At 48.0% G+C, this 16,579-nt stretch overlaps 1 protein-coding gene across 1 annotated transcript in view; it reads left to right on the top strand.

The window, feature by feature from the left end:
• Bap170 (Brahma associated protein 170kD) overlaps positions 1-16,579 on the top strand; it is a 101,060-nt gene that overhangs the window by 31,408 nt on the left and 53,073 nt on the right. The window contains exon 4 of the mRNA XM_065448973.2: positions 15,209-15,363. Coding sequence (XP_065305045.1) covers positions 15,209-15,363 — 155 coding nt within the window. The remainder of the gene's footprint in view (positions 1-15,208; positions 15,364-16,579) is intronic.

The raw sequence follows: 16,579 nt of genomic DNA, 5'->3' as shown, positions 1-16,579 counted from the left end.
GAGAGGCAATAAGTAAAATAAAATTTGAACAGAGACTCTCAGCACTGGAGGAAAAAAGGTGGGCAGGAAAAGTGTACAAATATCTGTACATGAAAAGTTTGAACACAAAGTGGACACTCCGAACGAGGAAGCTGAGGAATAGATACCTACAGCCGAGGGAGGGGATCCAAAGTGGTTCTAGTGTGGGAAAGGAGGTGAAGGAGACGGAAAGAAAAATGTGGGAAGAAAGAATGCTCGGAAAGCCATCGCTATCAATGTATAGGTCACAAAAACAGGAGATTAAGAGAGAGCTCTTATTTGATAACTCGCGGGGTAGCTCACTATTATTCGAGGCTAGGACGGGGGTTTTGAGGACGAAAACATACAGGGATAAATTTGAAGACGTGGACCTTCGGTGCGCAGCTTGCGGAGCCGAAATGGAGACCACTGAACATATAGTGCTGAGATGCACAGCCCTTCGCCCGACCCTGGCAGAGGGAACAGAGGCAGATATGGAAGGGGCATTAGGTTTTCCCGGGGAACGAGGGCAAATAGACGAGAAAAGAGTGGCAGTAACGAAGGGGAGGCTAGAAGATTGGTGGAGGAAGTCAAGGGATAGATAATAACATAAATCGGGGACAAAATGTTTCCTCTACTGTTTTAGATAGTTATCTTGGGGGGGGGGGAGGGGAGTAAAAACTAGGTTGAAAAAAAAAAAAGAGGATATAAAGATAGAAAAAAAAGAATAATAATAAAATAGGAGGGGGGAGCAAAAGGCTAGGTGGCGCCAGCCGCCGCCTGTTACAAAGGGTATAGCCGCCATCCATCCATCCATCCATCCGGAGAAAGGCACACAGGAAGAGATCTCTTTGTGTGAGCACTGCGATGGGACCGGAGAATGGCATCCGTTTTGAGATGTTCGCCGTCGAACTTCCGGCAGAAATGCACCGTTGCTCCACTTACTCGTTTATAACAGAACGCATCTTTTTTTCTTGAAATGAAGTCGCCGTATAGCCGCTTGAATCCGTCGCCGTATAGCCCAAATGGTTGAGCACTGCACGCGTAATATGCGGAGGTTGTGCGTTCGAATCCCACCGGCGGCTTGTTTCTTTTTTTTTTTCGTCCTCATTTATATCCATTTACCTTGTAATTTCTTCACTTACTGAAAACAACAGATAATTTCCCCTTTGCTTTCCTTGGCTTCAAGAACTATTTGCTCCATACGTGTTTTCGGTCGCGATTGGCTCCTTTGCGCGAACTGCGGGAGGGAGCCCATCGCGGTCGAAAACTTCGATCCTGATCGGGCTCGATCGCGATCGAAAGTGGTCTTGTGACAGCGGTATTAAAGAAACCTACGTTGTTACATGGTTAAAATCAGATCGTGGTCTTGCAGCGTGTGAAACCCCAGAGTTTTATTCTTTTGTTTTTCCCCCGTGCTGCTTTTTTTGAGGACGTGCCCGGCTTTTGTCTGATGAGCTGTTCGACCGATAGATAACCTGCGGTCCGTGTTTGAGAAACTCGGTCTGCGGGAAAACTGATAACGCGGAAATGCCGTTTGGACCATTGCCGTGCGCGTGTCTTGTTATCTGCGCCGAGATAATAACGTTCGGGCCCGCAACGGCAGTTTCTCGACTACGTGATCTTTCGTCAGGTACACGAGGCAGCTTGGCCTGATGCGTACTTCCTGGTTACTGTCGTCGGCGTAACCTGTTTCTGGCGCGAGTGAAGTTCCCGATGGGTTGGACTACTGCGAACCTGTTTTTTTTTTTTCATGTAATGCCGCAGGAACGAAGGCCTTTCCCAGCGATGTCCAATCGCAGCTGTCCTATCGTCCTGCGACTCTCAACCCTGTGCCTGCTAATTTTCGAATGTGGCACTACCACCCGAGCCGCCCTCGACTGCGCTACCATTTTTTCTTCTTGTCATTCAATTCAGTAACTCTCAACAGAGATCGTCGCTTAATACCTCGGAGGTCCGAAAGAGTTCGACCAATGTTACGAAAAGTTGGGTCCAATGTATGGATCAATTTTGAAGGACCGCCTGACGAACAATGATAGGCGTAACATTGAAGGACAGGAAGACAGCGGTGGAGATTAGAGATCGAACAGTGGTAGCCGGCATTTTTAATTTGAGATTAAGAAGAGGTGGAGTTGGACAGGCCACGTAATGGGTAGGGTATCTAGATGACCGGCGGTCTATTAGAGCTATACAATATTTCAGCGCAGTCGGAGGCGACAGAGAATCAGTTGTTGTGAACTTGTGATGAAATTGGTCGATTTGCAGTTAAGGCAGGTGTCGGCTGGTGCGCAAGACGGGGCTAAATTGGGAGATTGCTGGGAGTTGACCTTCGCACTGAAGTTGTCCCTCCGCCCAAGTAGCACTAGGCGACTTGTAACGGAAAATCGGCCGACGCTGACGATGAAGTTGGTCTAGTTAGAGTAACGGCACAGCTCTCTTCGACTCCTTACGCGCGTGGGCTCCAGCATTCGCGTGGCTTTTTCGTCCCACCTCACCGCCCCCTTCTCCCCCACCTCTGGGCTGACGCCTTCGATGGCGAGGAGGGAAGGGAGAGGGTTGTCCGTCGCTTCGAGCGGCGAGGAGGATCCTGGCACGGTGTGGGTGAGGGCGATCGTGTTGTAGTAGTAGTAGGTAGTACATAGGTGGCAGCAAGGTGTGTTGGTTGTGGACGCTGGAGCGAGAGAGGGTGGTGTGCCGACAGCAGTAGCCCGCGCCTTTTCTTTCACTCTCTCTCTCTCTCTTCATTCATGTTGCATGGCGTTGCTTGCCGCCATTCGCGCGTTCGCGCGGCAGAAAAAAAAAAAAAAAGGTGCGGCCGCGGCGACGACCTTGGGCAAGGTTCTTCCGGGATGACGTCACGTCGCGTTGTGCGTTCGTGGCTCAACTTCCGCGTGTCTGGCTTGCGGGGAGAGAGAGAGAGAGGGAGAGCGGGAACGAAGAAAGAAACCGGGGCGGTCTGCGGGCCTCAAAGGATTGTTGTGCGCGTCGTCGTCTCGTGGACGAGTGAGAGGAGAGAGAGAGAGGGAGACAGAGAGAAAAGCTGATGCTCTTCGCGGATGCTGCAAAGTAAGGGAAAGCGGCTGAGGGTGTTAGTGCCCGAACGGCGGTATGGGGATGACATCGTTCGGTGTTCTCCTCGTGACATCACCCGCTCTTTCATTATATAATTTTTTTTTTCTTCGCGGGGGCGGTGGCTGTTTTTTGTCCTGCCACGAACCGTATTAGTTAAGTGACGGCGTGCCCGGTATCGAAGCAGCCACCGGGTAACCCGCGTCGGAGTAGCCGAATTTTTTTCGCTTTTGAAGTATTTCAGTGGGGCTCTTGCTTGAGGGCGACATCTAGGCTGGCGCCATACCAAGCGTGAGAACAAACCGCGTTGTTCGACCCGCAATTTGTGTGTGCGACGGAGTAATAACGGGACGTTATTGACTCGCCATTCTTTTTTTCCTCGGTGAGTGAAAGTCAGAGTTCTGTAAATTGGAAAAAAAAAAAATACTGCCAAGACTGGTTATCACGATCGGCCTATTTTTATGTCCGCAGTCTCGCGCTGTCTGATTCCTAGTTGTGCCTGTTTGTAAAGTGGTTGTAAAGCTCCCTGAGTGTACATATCGCCTTACACATTCTCAGATTTGTACATTGCACACACTAAAGTGTACGAACTTTATTTTATGAACTAGGGTGGTTGCTTGGGCTAGTTGATAATTCATGATCAAAAATAACTCACGATGTGGCAACGCAATACAATATTGTTTGAAGTCAGCGCTGTGTATATCGTCTATCGCTGTCCTTGTCCTTCGGGCTGTACGTTATTTATTTTATGATGTCCCCGTTGTCATGAATACGGGCAAGAAAGAACCTTGTAAGCTGCAAAAAAAAAAAAGCTTTGAGCTCTTGTCCCAGCGTTCATTTTCTGTAAATGAATGAATGCGAAATAAAGGGATTGAAATGCTAAGACTGTGTCACCGCCTTCGAGTCATCCGTGCTCAAACTGCCAAAGGAATGTCTCGGCGTTCCAGGCGAGGTATTCTGTAAGAGTCCATTTAGTGGACTGTCCATTTCGACCGCTGCTGATTGGATGCAGCTGTACGAGCGAGAAGGAGACGAGCGTCCCCAGCCAATCAGCAGTGGCCGAAATGGACAGTCCACTAGGTGGACTCCTGCAGAATACCTCCCCAGCTGACATTGCGCCGAAGTGTTTGAGGCAGCTTTTGGAAAGCTGTTAACTGGAACGCCAGATTATCTCGCAGCGAAAGTCCCATGTCTCGAAAAGAGGTTACCGTGACGACGCCGTTGCGAGGGCCAACTTTATCAAATTAAGATGTCCTACGCTTCCCCGTGTGCGTATTTTTGTCGTGCGAGAAGCGCGTGGTAGAGTTTTTCAGAGCTCTGAATATATATATATATATATATATATATATATATATATATATATATATATATATATGAGTACTTTAACATTGCATCACGTCGGCGACGCTTAGCTTTACACAATTTGCACATTTAAAGATTTTTCCTTACAGACCTCGTATCAGGCTTAGGGTAAGGCTGGCGTCTCAGTAAAGAAAAAAAAAGAGAATAGAAACAATGGATAGGGGAGGAATTGTCTTCCGTCCGACTTAGCGCGAAGCTACAAAGGGTTTAAACCCACGCGAGTTCCTTAGAAAGAAACCTTCGCAGTTGAAGAAAAATTCGTCCCGATGAAAATAGCTTCGTGTCATAGTTGGATGGACGACAATATTTTTCCCTCTCTGAAACTTTCCTCCACCTTGCGGGCTTCCGCAGTGTAGCAGGAAATTCAATAAGGCTTCGACTGGGGCCACCTGGTATGACATTGTTCCGTTTTTAAAACAAGCACTTTAGAATTGGCGCCCACGTATGTCAGCTTTTTTTTTTGTCCTTTGTGTAACAGTATAGCGCAGTAAACGGAGCCGTTAGCAAGAAATGAGGTAAACGGATAAACAGCGGAATCTCGATAAGCGGAAATCGTTTAAACGGAATTGCCTTTTAATTTTAAGCGGAACACCGTCCTTATGGTTGGTCGGTTTTTATATTCGTGCAATTCTGTTCGCCTTTGTCTCTCGCTAAATGTAACTCCTAATAAAAGGAACCGATTTCCCTGGTCCCTTGAGGACGGACCCTTTAAAGAGAGCTCTCTGCATTCGTGTAGGTCTCCACCGTGCCGTTTTTTCTCTCTTTTATTTATTGTTATTTTCTTTTTAAGCCCCTCGGGCTTCGATATTAAAACGTCGCGACTTCTCCGAGGATCGTCTCGAAGGATGAAAGATGGCGGAATTTCAACGGCCGGCGACATCTCGAGAATAGAGAGCCGCCAACCGCGCCCGCGGGGTCCGGACTGATTTTTTTTTTTTTCGGCGAAATAACGCCGCTGGAAAAGCGGGGAAGAGTCGACAACGATACGGCGCCTAGCCAGTGTCTCCCGTATCGATCTGTCTCCGAGACACCTCCTCGTCTTCATTCTCGGGGCCTCTCTCTCTCTCTCTCTCTCTCCTCGCCGTGGTTTCGACCGTGGGTGAGAATGCACGCACGCACGACCGTATCTCAGCACACCTTGTCGTCAGAGAGAGAGAAGGAAAGAGGAGAGGGAGGGAGAGCGAGTTGCGTCAGCTGGTGTGTTTGTGTGTGTGTGTGTTCTGAACCTGCCACGCGGTGGCGCTGGCTGAACAGACAGAAGGCAAGGCCAGTGAACGCGCCGCAGTTCCTGGATTTCTGATTCCGCCCCCCCCCCCCTCCCACCCCCAGTATTTGCGCATTCGTCATCACTACGCGGTTCAAGCCGCCGAGTTTCCTAAAACAGTCACCGGACGAAGCTCCGGCGCTGTTGTCAGCGGGGACTGCGGTACTGCGATTTAGCCACAATGTAAGACGGCTTGTAGGACTTGGATTATCCGCCCCAAAATTTGGCTTCAAACGGCTTTGCGACTTTACAGCATTGATCCGTCTTCAACAAGGTGTTGCGCTGTAAATTCAACGATTCGCGATGGTTTACGCGTTTGCGCTGAAACATAACGCCCTTACGCATTTTGAAAAAAAAAAGCAAAAACGATTTCCTTTCGTTATTAAAAAAGAACATAAAGCGTAATAGATAAGCGCCACCAGAAGGTCCGGAGCCACAAGTAGGAAGATTAGATGAATCTCCACTGGCTACTTGTAATTCCCGTCTTTGCCAAACGATCGAATGTCTCCACAGCTCGCTGTAGTAATTTTAGTAGGAAGCTCCATGGTTTCGATTCTCGGAGGCTATATCGTATTGTGCGTGTGTGTGCGTTGCGCGCTTGACCGGCGCACCCACTTTAGGGCGGCGCTAATTGGACAGACGTAAACAGGCAGACACGTCATTGAACTGGCAGACGTAATTCCAGGAACAGACGTTCCTGGATTTCCCATTCTGCGCCGACGCTGTAATGGTGCATTGGTCATCCAAACGCAGTTCAAGCAACTCTCTCTCTCTCTCTCTCTGCTTTGCCTAACGAGTGTAGCGTCTCCTGCTCTAAGTTAGTTCGGTCCACCTGCACTTAAAGATACACCCAACAGAATAATAAGTCGCGTTGTATAAATAAATAACCGGTTCACAAAACCAACAAAAGCCACTCTTACCGTGAGAGGAGGCGTGGTAAGTCATAAAACACATAAAAACACGATGCTGGCCGCGACGCCGCCTTGGAAGTTCCTGCATTAGTCAGCTGTGACGTCATGGATTTTGACGGCGTCTACGCGGGCCTAGCTTATTTTTTATCGGTAAAGATGGAGTTGCCTCGCATTTAAAGAAAGAAAGGAAGAAAGAAAGAAAGAAAGAAAGAAAGAAAGAAAGAAAGAAAGCCAATCAGACTGGTCTTGGCAAGTTTCACGATATTTTACTGCCCCGCAAAGACTCGGAACACGAGAAAATACTTTGAAATGGGTGACGTCACATCCTGACGTACCGACGCCGATCTTTCGGCGCGAGACCAACAAAAAATTGAAGTTTGGCCTTCACTTTCTGTTGTAGTAATATAACTAGTACCGCGAAACTAGGTAAAAAAAAGTTTTGCGAGGGCACTTTGTTAGTCTAAACTTAATTTTTTTTGTCTGAGCATCCCTTTAACCACGGTCGCCTTCCGCAAGCTGTTTAGCCTCCGAACACATGTATTCGAATCCTGCCGAGTGCAGCAGTGCTCGAAGGAACCGATTGAAAGTCACGAATGTCTTTGTCCAGTGCGGGTGAAAGGAAATAAAAACGAAACGGCGTATAAGCAAGGCGCACCTGGACTTGATCACCATAATTTAAGGCTTCGCTCTCGTGTTCTTTTTTGGAGTGCAGCCAAGTTTGTCCTGTCGGTGTTGGCGCCAGCTGTATGCAGTGTTTCTGTCTTTCCTGTTTCTTTTCGTTTTGTTTCTCCCGCATCCCTTTTAAGCGTGTTGCGCGCCGACCGTCTGCCTCTGTTTGCGCTTGGGCCAGGTGGTCGTCTGTTCGCTTTTCGCGCCGTCTGCTCGCTAGCCTAGATGGACCGCTCCCATGTATAGAGTTTCTCACTATATTACCTAGAGGGAAATCTGGCGCTGCTGCGCTGTGGTGTGCATGGTAATGCCCGGTATATTGTGACTTCGGATTGGCATCGTTCTCGGAGAGCCATGCAAGCCCCGTTCCGTCTGTCACAATGATCCATTTTCTATTAAAACAGCACGTAAAAAGCTGTTTTAGCTTTAGTATTACCCGAAAACATGTTTCGTTTAACTATGGGAACTTGTTATTGCTTGTACAATTATATGATACGTAAAAAGTATCAGCGGGCCTCTAAAGTTGGAGGACAGACGATAAGATTAGCGCTCGCTTTGAAAATAGTTTGTCGTCTGTTACTGATTTTCTTCGCTTGGTCATGCATTGTAGGTGAGTAAAGATGTAATATGCATGAACGGAAACATTTTATGAAAACATTAAGAACGCGTTATTTGTGTAGCCATATCCACGTTCTAGACGAAGCCTCTTACAACACCAGCCAACACAAGCCTCGCAGACACTCCCATGACGGCACGGCGCCCCTTGAGAAAATTCCGTAGACAGTGGCGCCAGATTTGCCTCTGGGTGCTATAGTGAGAAACTCTATGGCTCCATGTAGGCTCCCTGGCTTTGTTGCTTAACGAGCGCCACCAGTCGGCGACATCCGGCTCCATTGGCTAAGCTTCTTGTACTGTTCAAATCGTACTTGCCTACCAGAATTGCTATACGGAACGCTGGCACTGCGATTGTTCGCTTACCATGACGATGAAGCTTAGTATGCGGGCTTCTCTGAATTTAGTGTTCGTGGCTTCAGACATTCCTGTAGCTTTATTCGGTGCGCTTTATCTGCCGTACTTGGCCTACATTTCGAAGCGATCCTATGTTTTTCTAGACTTGGAAGTCAGTTAGACCCTGCACGCATGCACAATTGCAACGATTTGTTGAAATTATAGTGCTAGATTTTATTTTAAATGATCCGCGTTTGCGAATCCGTTTGAAGCCAGAAGGACTAAGTTTAGGCGAAACCATGCTGAAAGCATATTTAGCGCCAGCAAACAAGGACGGAAGGGAGGCGACACCACAATGCGCATCCTTCCTTCCGTCCTTGTTTGCTGGCGCTAAATATGCTTTCAGTTTACCAACACGCCCAACAAATAGCAATGCTGAATCCATGCTGTTTTAACTGCCATGCTTCCAGCAGCCGTAGAGCTCACTCTAGTTAAATTTCTAGGAAACTGTATGGTTGTTGCAAATAATTGAATTCTGGGGTTTTACGTGACAAAACCACGATCTGGTAACGAGGCACGCCGTAGTGGGGGACTCCGCATTAATTTTGATCGCCAGGGGATCTTTCACGTGCCCTTAGTGCGCGGGCGACGGGTGTTTTTGCATATCGCCCCCATCGAAATGCGGCCGCCGCGGTCGGCATTCGATCCCGCGACCTCGTGCTTAGCAGCGCAGTACAGTGGTGGAACACCTGCGCCAAATGCGCCAAACTGCTCCGAGAGATGCCCTTCGCGCCATCCTGCGCCAAAACGGAATTTTATCGGACGATTGCGTCGAACCTGCGCCAAAGCATGTATAAGAGCGAAACCCTACCTACGTGGATGCTTTGCAGCTAGCACAAAACAAGCCAAAATCAACAGCACTCTATCATCATCACCATAGAGGGAAGCAGAGGCCTTTCCATAGGCCCGTCGGTGTCGTCTGGTTCGTCGTTCGCGCATTTTCTCTGACGGACATACAATGAATGTGGTGCCGCTGTACCTTCTTGCTGGCGCTTTGTTTCGGTGTTCATCGAACCCGCCCGCGCAGTACCGCGGAGTTTGCCGAAGGAGGAGGTCACCTGTTAGGGTTAAAAGAGAGCTCTTTAGATGTTCATGGGTGATAGCGTGACTACGCTATAGAGCCGCTACGATAAGAATTGCACGTGGTGCATAGTTAAGGATAGTATTATAGCGAACGAGATCGAATGTGGTACACCGCGATAGCCGGCACCTGCCTCGATGAGTGCCGCCATTTTCGTCTTGCGTCGAGCTTGGGTCGCTGCGCTATTTCGGTGAATCAGTGGCGCAGAGGTTTTTCTTCTTTTGCGGCCCCTATTCGAAAGCTGCCTGCTGTGTATGGTATGCGCGTGGTATGGTAATGTGTATGATATGGCATTGCATGTTATGACATAGTATATCTGCAACTGCAATTTCAGGTTCTGGCACGTCCTCTTGATTGGACTGATTCGAGGGTAGTGTAGACTTAAACGGTGTTTCACTGTATTACACGGGCGGACGTCCGCCACAGACGCCGCTGCGTTGCTCGGTGTTTGCGATTACAAAAAAAATATCTCTTGTGTCAATACAAGTATTTGATGTAGTATACTTCGCATAAAAAAAAAAGAATAGTACACCTCGCACCGCTGCCAAGCGCTCCAGCGCCGCTCCCCTATTTGAGAAGAGGCAGCTTGCAGTAGAATGCGCCGGTGCTGGATCGATTCGTTTGTGGCTAGTTGTTGGCGTTGCTTTTTAATCGGCTTGGGTAGAACTCGGCGACGTTTACTTCGGCGGGCAGGGCTTCCTGTTTTCGAACGACGACTGGAAGCGTCTTCGCCTGCCGTCCGTTACAGGGGGGGGGGGGGAGCCCGCGGTAGTTTTGTATACTGGAGTAAAACTCTTGCTTGGGTTAGTTGGTCCTAGACCAGGACTCAAGAAGAAGAACACAAACGACAGGACCGGCGCCTGTATACTGGCGACTCCACGTGGTCAGGTCGTACATATCTTGCACCCTGCCCCCCCCCCCCCCCCCCCCTTCTCCTCTGTTTTCAGTTTTTTTTTATTACGTCTGAGACGGTTTCTTCGCTGCCTCGAGCACATTTTCGTCGTGCGATACCCGCAGCCGATCGCAAAGCGAGCTACTTCAGAATCGGCGCATTGATCGGCGACTTTGCTTTATTTAATCCTCGGCTAATGACACCTGCTTCCAGGTGTAGCGCGGCCGACGCACGTTCGTGGACGACCGGATAACACCGCGTGTACTGCGGCGCTACTTAATCATGCCACTTGCCTAACTCGTCCGTTTTCTGTGTGTTATAAGATAAACAGGGCGCGATATCGTACCGCCTGTTTTTTAAATTGTTTATACATGTACGCTCGATTCGCACGAGGACGGGACAGAGACACAGGACAGGATGTTTTTGCACCGTTTTCTTTATAATTCATATTCGCCTCTTTGTCGTTAGAGAGTTTTAGCTTTCCGTATACTTCTACCGTTTGCGGATTACCCTAATACCGTAGCAAAGCTGGTGGCGACATCTTGTGTCGTTTTTTTCACTGCAATGTGTTTTTAACATTTTTGTGTCGAAGGAAATTCGTAAGAGGACAGCACCTTATTCATCACGTCGCTACCGACGCTTTAGGCTAGCAGTTAAGTAGCGTGCGGTAAGTCGCCCCGCTGTTAGCTTTGTGTGCTCTGGTATGCGTTACAGGGTGTCGCTACCGGCTTGTTGGCGTGCATCACACCTGTAACGCGGTATTCTTCAAACGCTTACAAATTTACATGCAAGCCAAAACTCTCTAATACTAAGGTGGTTTAGCTTGTACGTAAGCACATTGCCCATTGCGGGCAACCGGAGACGTTCTCGTAAGCGGCCGGGTTCATGGCGCCACCTGGTGGGGCAGAATTTAGTGAAATGACACGGAGCTGTTGTCGCACTAACTAACCATATTTTTCGGAGGAACTGATTGTTAAGGCCAGTGGTCTATCGTACTGACTGGAGAACTCGGCGCTGTCTTTTCCTGTGTCCCTGTCCAAAGTTTATCGCTCCAAGTTTTCTAGTCAACATAGCCATATTGTACTTAGCTGCTCGTGTAAAGTGTCGGCAACGACGTAACCATTAACGGGTAGCATTTTATTTAGTTCGACAAGAACACCCATGTAACCCGAAAACGTGTCTTAACGCTTTGCTGTTGGACAGCGCGTCACAAGATGCCATTACCAGCGTTGTTACCCGGCCACATCTCCGGTAACCCGTATTCCGTAAAGGTTGATATCTTTTTGGACAAGCTGAAACTCGTCTGCTATCTGTCGTCCAAGAGACCGGCTGTCGAAATGGTCTGGCGCAACTGCAGACTCTGAAAGAATCGACTGGACGTCTGCTTCGACGCTGCACGGCGTCCATGAGCTGACGACCGGATACTTGGGCACCAGCAAGTGATCGTCTCATGGCCGGATAGTGCGTTTTTTTCCCGTTGTTCTCGTCGTCTGCTACAAAGTGCCGTCTCTGGCCGCCCGCATATTTGAATGGCGTTACGTGCCCAGCGGCACAGCTAGGCACGGTCGTGTCTGGCCGGGCCGGCTTTGGATGGATGGCTGGCATTGGAGTGAAAGGAAGCGAGGAGGAAGCGGCGGCGTGAGGCCGGGGGGGGGGGGGGGGGGGCGTTTTGTTCATCGATCACGCACGCGTTGGGCAAAGCCGGAGGCGCGTGTGTGTGCGTGGCGATTTTCTTCTTTTCGCCGCACCTTTATTTGCGCTGGTTTTCTGCCCTCCAGCTAGAGGAGCACGTTCCGTAAGGCTAGAGCGGCAGGAGCCGTGTGTCGTCTGCTTCGCTACGGTCGGTGTCTCGTCTGGATTGGTCTGGCACGGTATCGGCTTTTTGGTGTTTTTGCTGCTTGCCTCCGCGGTGTCGTCCTGCCGTCTGCTCGAGGGTGTTCGTCGTCTGCTTCATGGTGGGCCCAAATATGCGACCGTTTGCGAAGTCTTCGCTATTTTCCCAGCCGCTACATAAGCCGTATTAAAAAAAAAGGTGAAAGTGTCGCTTTTTCTTGTTCATAACATTTCGCTGCGTCTGTCTCCTCCGGTGACACGACAGGCTGCTTGAGCCTCTTAGTTGATTTTAACGCGTCCTCCTTTCCCGGAATGGGAGACATCGCGGTGGCCATTTTGGATATCGATCGCGCCCCGGGCCCGCCCTCCTGCGTCCATTGGGCAAACGAAATGGGCCGTTATGCATTTTCGCAGACGACATGGTCGCGGCTGTCGAAAAGAACCGTGGGAAACGGGCGCGCCCACCCGCTCGTCGATGCCTGCGGCTGTTTTCGCGGCGCGCGTCCGCGCCACCCTTTTTTCTTTCGCATCATCTTTTCCGGCGTGTAGCGAAAGACGCCGCGGCGATCGACGTGCTTGCCTGACCTGTGTTCGACTTCTAGCGGACATCGAGCGCTTTACTTACCGTAAACTTAATGTGTACAAAGTGTAACTTAATTGGTCATTCTGTGGGCCGGAAGTGCTGCCGCAGGTTGAAACTTGGAATTTTCAAGGCCTTGCGTTCGGGCTTTGCAAGAATTCAGCGTCATCGTGAATACCGGGTCCCATGAACCTTTATTGCCAAGTGTACATGTACCCTGGATATGTAGAACGGCTTCCCTCCTTGATTTATGCTGAGTTTTGTAGGGCTCTACGAAAGAATGAGATTTGTGCGTGTGCTTGAATAAACAAAATTGCAGTAGAGATGTACCAAGAGCACAATTGAAATGGAAGCACAAAATAGGAGTCCCGCCACTGCTGCAGTACATGCTTCATGCGTAACTCATTTTGACAGTGGCAATCCATTGTGTCGCTATCTTGAGTTAATGCTAACACTACCGTCGACAGTTATCGGGAGATGCGTTCTGCCGCATTTTTGTCTTCATCAGGGTAGGATGTTGAGGTGCACTGCCTTAAGGCTACCTTTTTGAGCTCTCTGGTACCTTTATTTTTCCTGTCTTACTTGTCTTGGTTACATAGCTTGCAACACATATTGTTAGTTATTAGGCAGTCTTATAATAGCAGGAAGAAATGCACTCGGGCAGGCCATGTAATGCATAGAACAAATAACCGATGGTCCATTAGAGTTGAAAAATGGGTGCCAAGGGGATGGGAAGTCCATTCCAGGATGGCAGAAAACTACGTGGCATGGTGGAATTAGGAAGTTTGTGGGCATAGATAGGTTGGACTCTGATGATGCAAGACAGGGATAATTGAATATTGCTCGAAGATGCCTTCGTCCTTCCGTGGACATAAAGCTAGCCCGATCATAATGTTCACCTACTTTGTTGAAAAACTTAAGGTTTCTGTGGCTTCATTATGAGGATATTGTGTTGTACCCGTACACCACAATGTTCAGGGATGGAAGTGCTGCGCCAGTTGTGCCACCTTGCACCAAACCACCGGGTTGCGCCAACTTGCGCCAAAGGACTAACTTCGAAATAAGTCGCTAAATTTTGTGGGATGTTTGTGTTGAGTGACAATTGCGAAGCCATGTGTTGGCTGTCATTTAGCTCTAGAAAGGCAGCTAAAGTGATCCATTCAAGTGTTGACGCCTTTGGAGTGCAGGTGTTCTTGGTGGCTCATTGTAACTTTGCCGTGGGAAAACGAAAATCTTTTGCGCTATACAGTGCATTACAAATGCTTTATATAAGTCATACGTGTTAGCGTAACATGCGGACCACCAGCACAAGTTTGTTTGAACTGGCGCTCTCTTATAGGGCAGTTGGGAGAGAAATCTGCACTCTCAGGTGAATTAATAAGTTGTGAAGTGGCTTGCTTCAGCACCCTATCGATAAATATGCGTCAATGAATTTTTAACGTTATGCATGTAGCGTTAAAATATATTTTGCATGTGCACTTGAAACCTCTTCACCAGAAATTTTCAATGGCAACCGTAATCAGCGCTCAAATTTGCACTCCGGGTAGTCTACATACTGCACAAACACACCATACAAAGCCACACTTTTGCTGCCGCAAAACGTGAACGGAATATGCAAAGTTTCGGTCTTAGTCTACCATAGAGGCTGAAGAACGGTCGTATAGGGTCGGAGAATATGCAAACGACAGAAATTGCATTCGCGGCAATGATGTTCTCGATGATATTTGTGCATATCGAGTCTGGAAATTCTAAGGAACCATTGGTTGGAATTCAAAATATTGGTCGCCCTTTTACGTTGATTTTATGGGGCAGCCCAAATAATCGAGCTTCTGCAAAATATTGGTCGATGACGCTGGTCGCACAGCCACTGAACACGTTTTTTGCCCCTTTGTTCTTTTAATAAATGTAAGTTTTTTTCTTTCTTCTCGCCAAGTTATGTGAAATACTGGCAAATATGCAATGAGCAACAAAGTAACTTCTCATTTATTATGTGGTACTCTGCTATGCCAATTGGATGCCACCAAGAATTGAGAAAAACACGAAGCATTACACGAACAGTGTCCACTGTATGTTGATGGGTGTTGTTCATGGCTGTCACAGTCAGTATTTCTTGCTCATTGTGCACAAATACGTCTAATTAGCTGACTTTATAAACTTACCTAATCAACGAGGTGTCAATGAAAAAAATTGTGAAGTATGTTGAAGCATGAGTGATAACTGGATTTAAAGCAATCTAGAATTTGCATTATCGAATATCCCTGTCCAATAAGTGAGGTAACTAATGTTAGCTAATTAAACTGAAATACTAGTTGCTTGTGCACAACGAAAAATAAAGAACTCTTAACTAGCGTGTAGTCCGAAGTCTATGTTTCAGTCTGAACTAAACCACTGTTAGTAACTTAGGTGACCCCGAAAACGAAACAATGCATTGGGAAAGTTTCGGAATCATTCGTGTTCCAGTTTTTTGGAACCCTGTACAGGCACCTTTGCTGGATGTCGAGGAAACGATCTCATTTCCTGTTCCATTTGGTCTTTTGCGTAGGTACCTCAGCGTGTTCGAGAAGGTGCACTTCCTTGGCGAAGATGCGGACGAAGAGGCTGACCCCGGCTCGGAGTCTCGCAGTGGGCGCAAAAGCAATGGTGCTGCGCTGGTCCAGGTGCCCATGTACTACAACCGGGCACAGCACGACATCCCTGGTGAGTGAGACGGGCGGCTGAACACTCTTGGTGGCTGTGCCGATCCACTGCCAAGCGCAAGGTCTTGGGTTCAATTCCCGGCTACAGCGCCCACATTTTGATGTGGGAGGAATTCAGGGGCACTCGCTTATTTGGGTGCACGTTGAAACAAAATGTGGCCACCCTGAGTGACCAAAATTAGTACAGGGCCTCCTCCACTTTGGCCCTCTTTGGCGTCTCTGTAGCCTCAGTGTTGCTGTAGGACATTAAACCCCATGAAGCAATCGTCAATTGAAACTGACTCTTGTACCTGGACTAGTGTACATTGCAGAAACATATTTTGTATTTATTTATTTCTTTGTACAATACTGCAGAGAGTACAGGTGCAAGCAGGGAGGGCCATACAATGAGATATAAAATCACAAATAGAAAGATTTGCACTTTGCTAGGACAACAAAAAGATTAGTCATGTCAAATCAATCAGTAATTAGACTGTCAGTCAGCTCATCTCACTCACTTATTGTTTGTAGAAAGAAAGAACACTGGTAAGCCAATGTTCTAGCTAATAACGCGCTGCAATAATTAATAATAAATTATGTGCTAAAGGCATTAGCATCAGGAAAGGGCACTGCTACACAATCACGTCCCTGGCGTCAGTAAATGTGAGCAGTGGAGCTGTGTGTGCCTAGACATCAATGGCTAGAGGATGTGTTGTCAGGTGCTGGATAAGTACATAACTTCAAGTGGTGTAGCGATAGCAGGCTTCATTTCTTCGTTGCAAATCGTTAGTTATCAGAGCAGCACGCTAGTTACATAGTGCAGAGACCATCTAGCAGTGCTACAAACATTCAAAAATTCTAGACCAGTCATGCACCTACACCTACATACTTGCCAAATTTTTACGACTTCATCATAATATGCAAAATCTGTAGAGCTTGCTTACGAATGTTGTATTTGCACCTGTAACTTTACCAGTTTTCATTTGAATCTTGTTTAAGGCAAAACCGCTTTCAAGAGAATAAAATTGCAGTCACTGAACAACTTTTTCTTGCCCACCTATATGGATTCCTCAGTTACATGGGCCCACTCGCACGTCTGTGACACGAACTTATAGCGCCAATGTATGATGGCAGCCGAAGTTCTGGCTTTTGTTGCATGGCTGGGTCATTGATAACAGCAATAAACGTTTTGGTTTGTCTGTCATACTGATCATTCTTGCTGTGGCAGTACAGGAGAG

Source organism: Dermacentor albipictus, chromosome 10 (assembly GCF_038994185.2).
Source record: "Dermacentor albipictus isolate Rhodes 1998 colony chromosome 10, USDA_Dalb.pri_finalv2, whole genome shotgun sequence".
Classification (NCBI taxonomy): domain Eukaryota; kingdom Metazoa; phylum Arthropoda; class Arachnida; order Ixodida; family Ixodidae; genus Dermacentor; species Dermacentor albipictus.
This window is presented reverse-complemented; position numbering and strand designations above follow the sequence as displayed.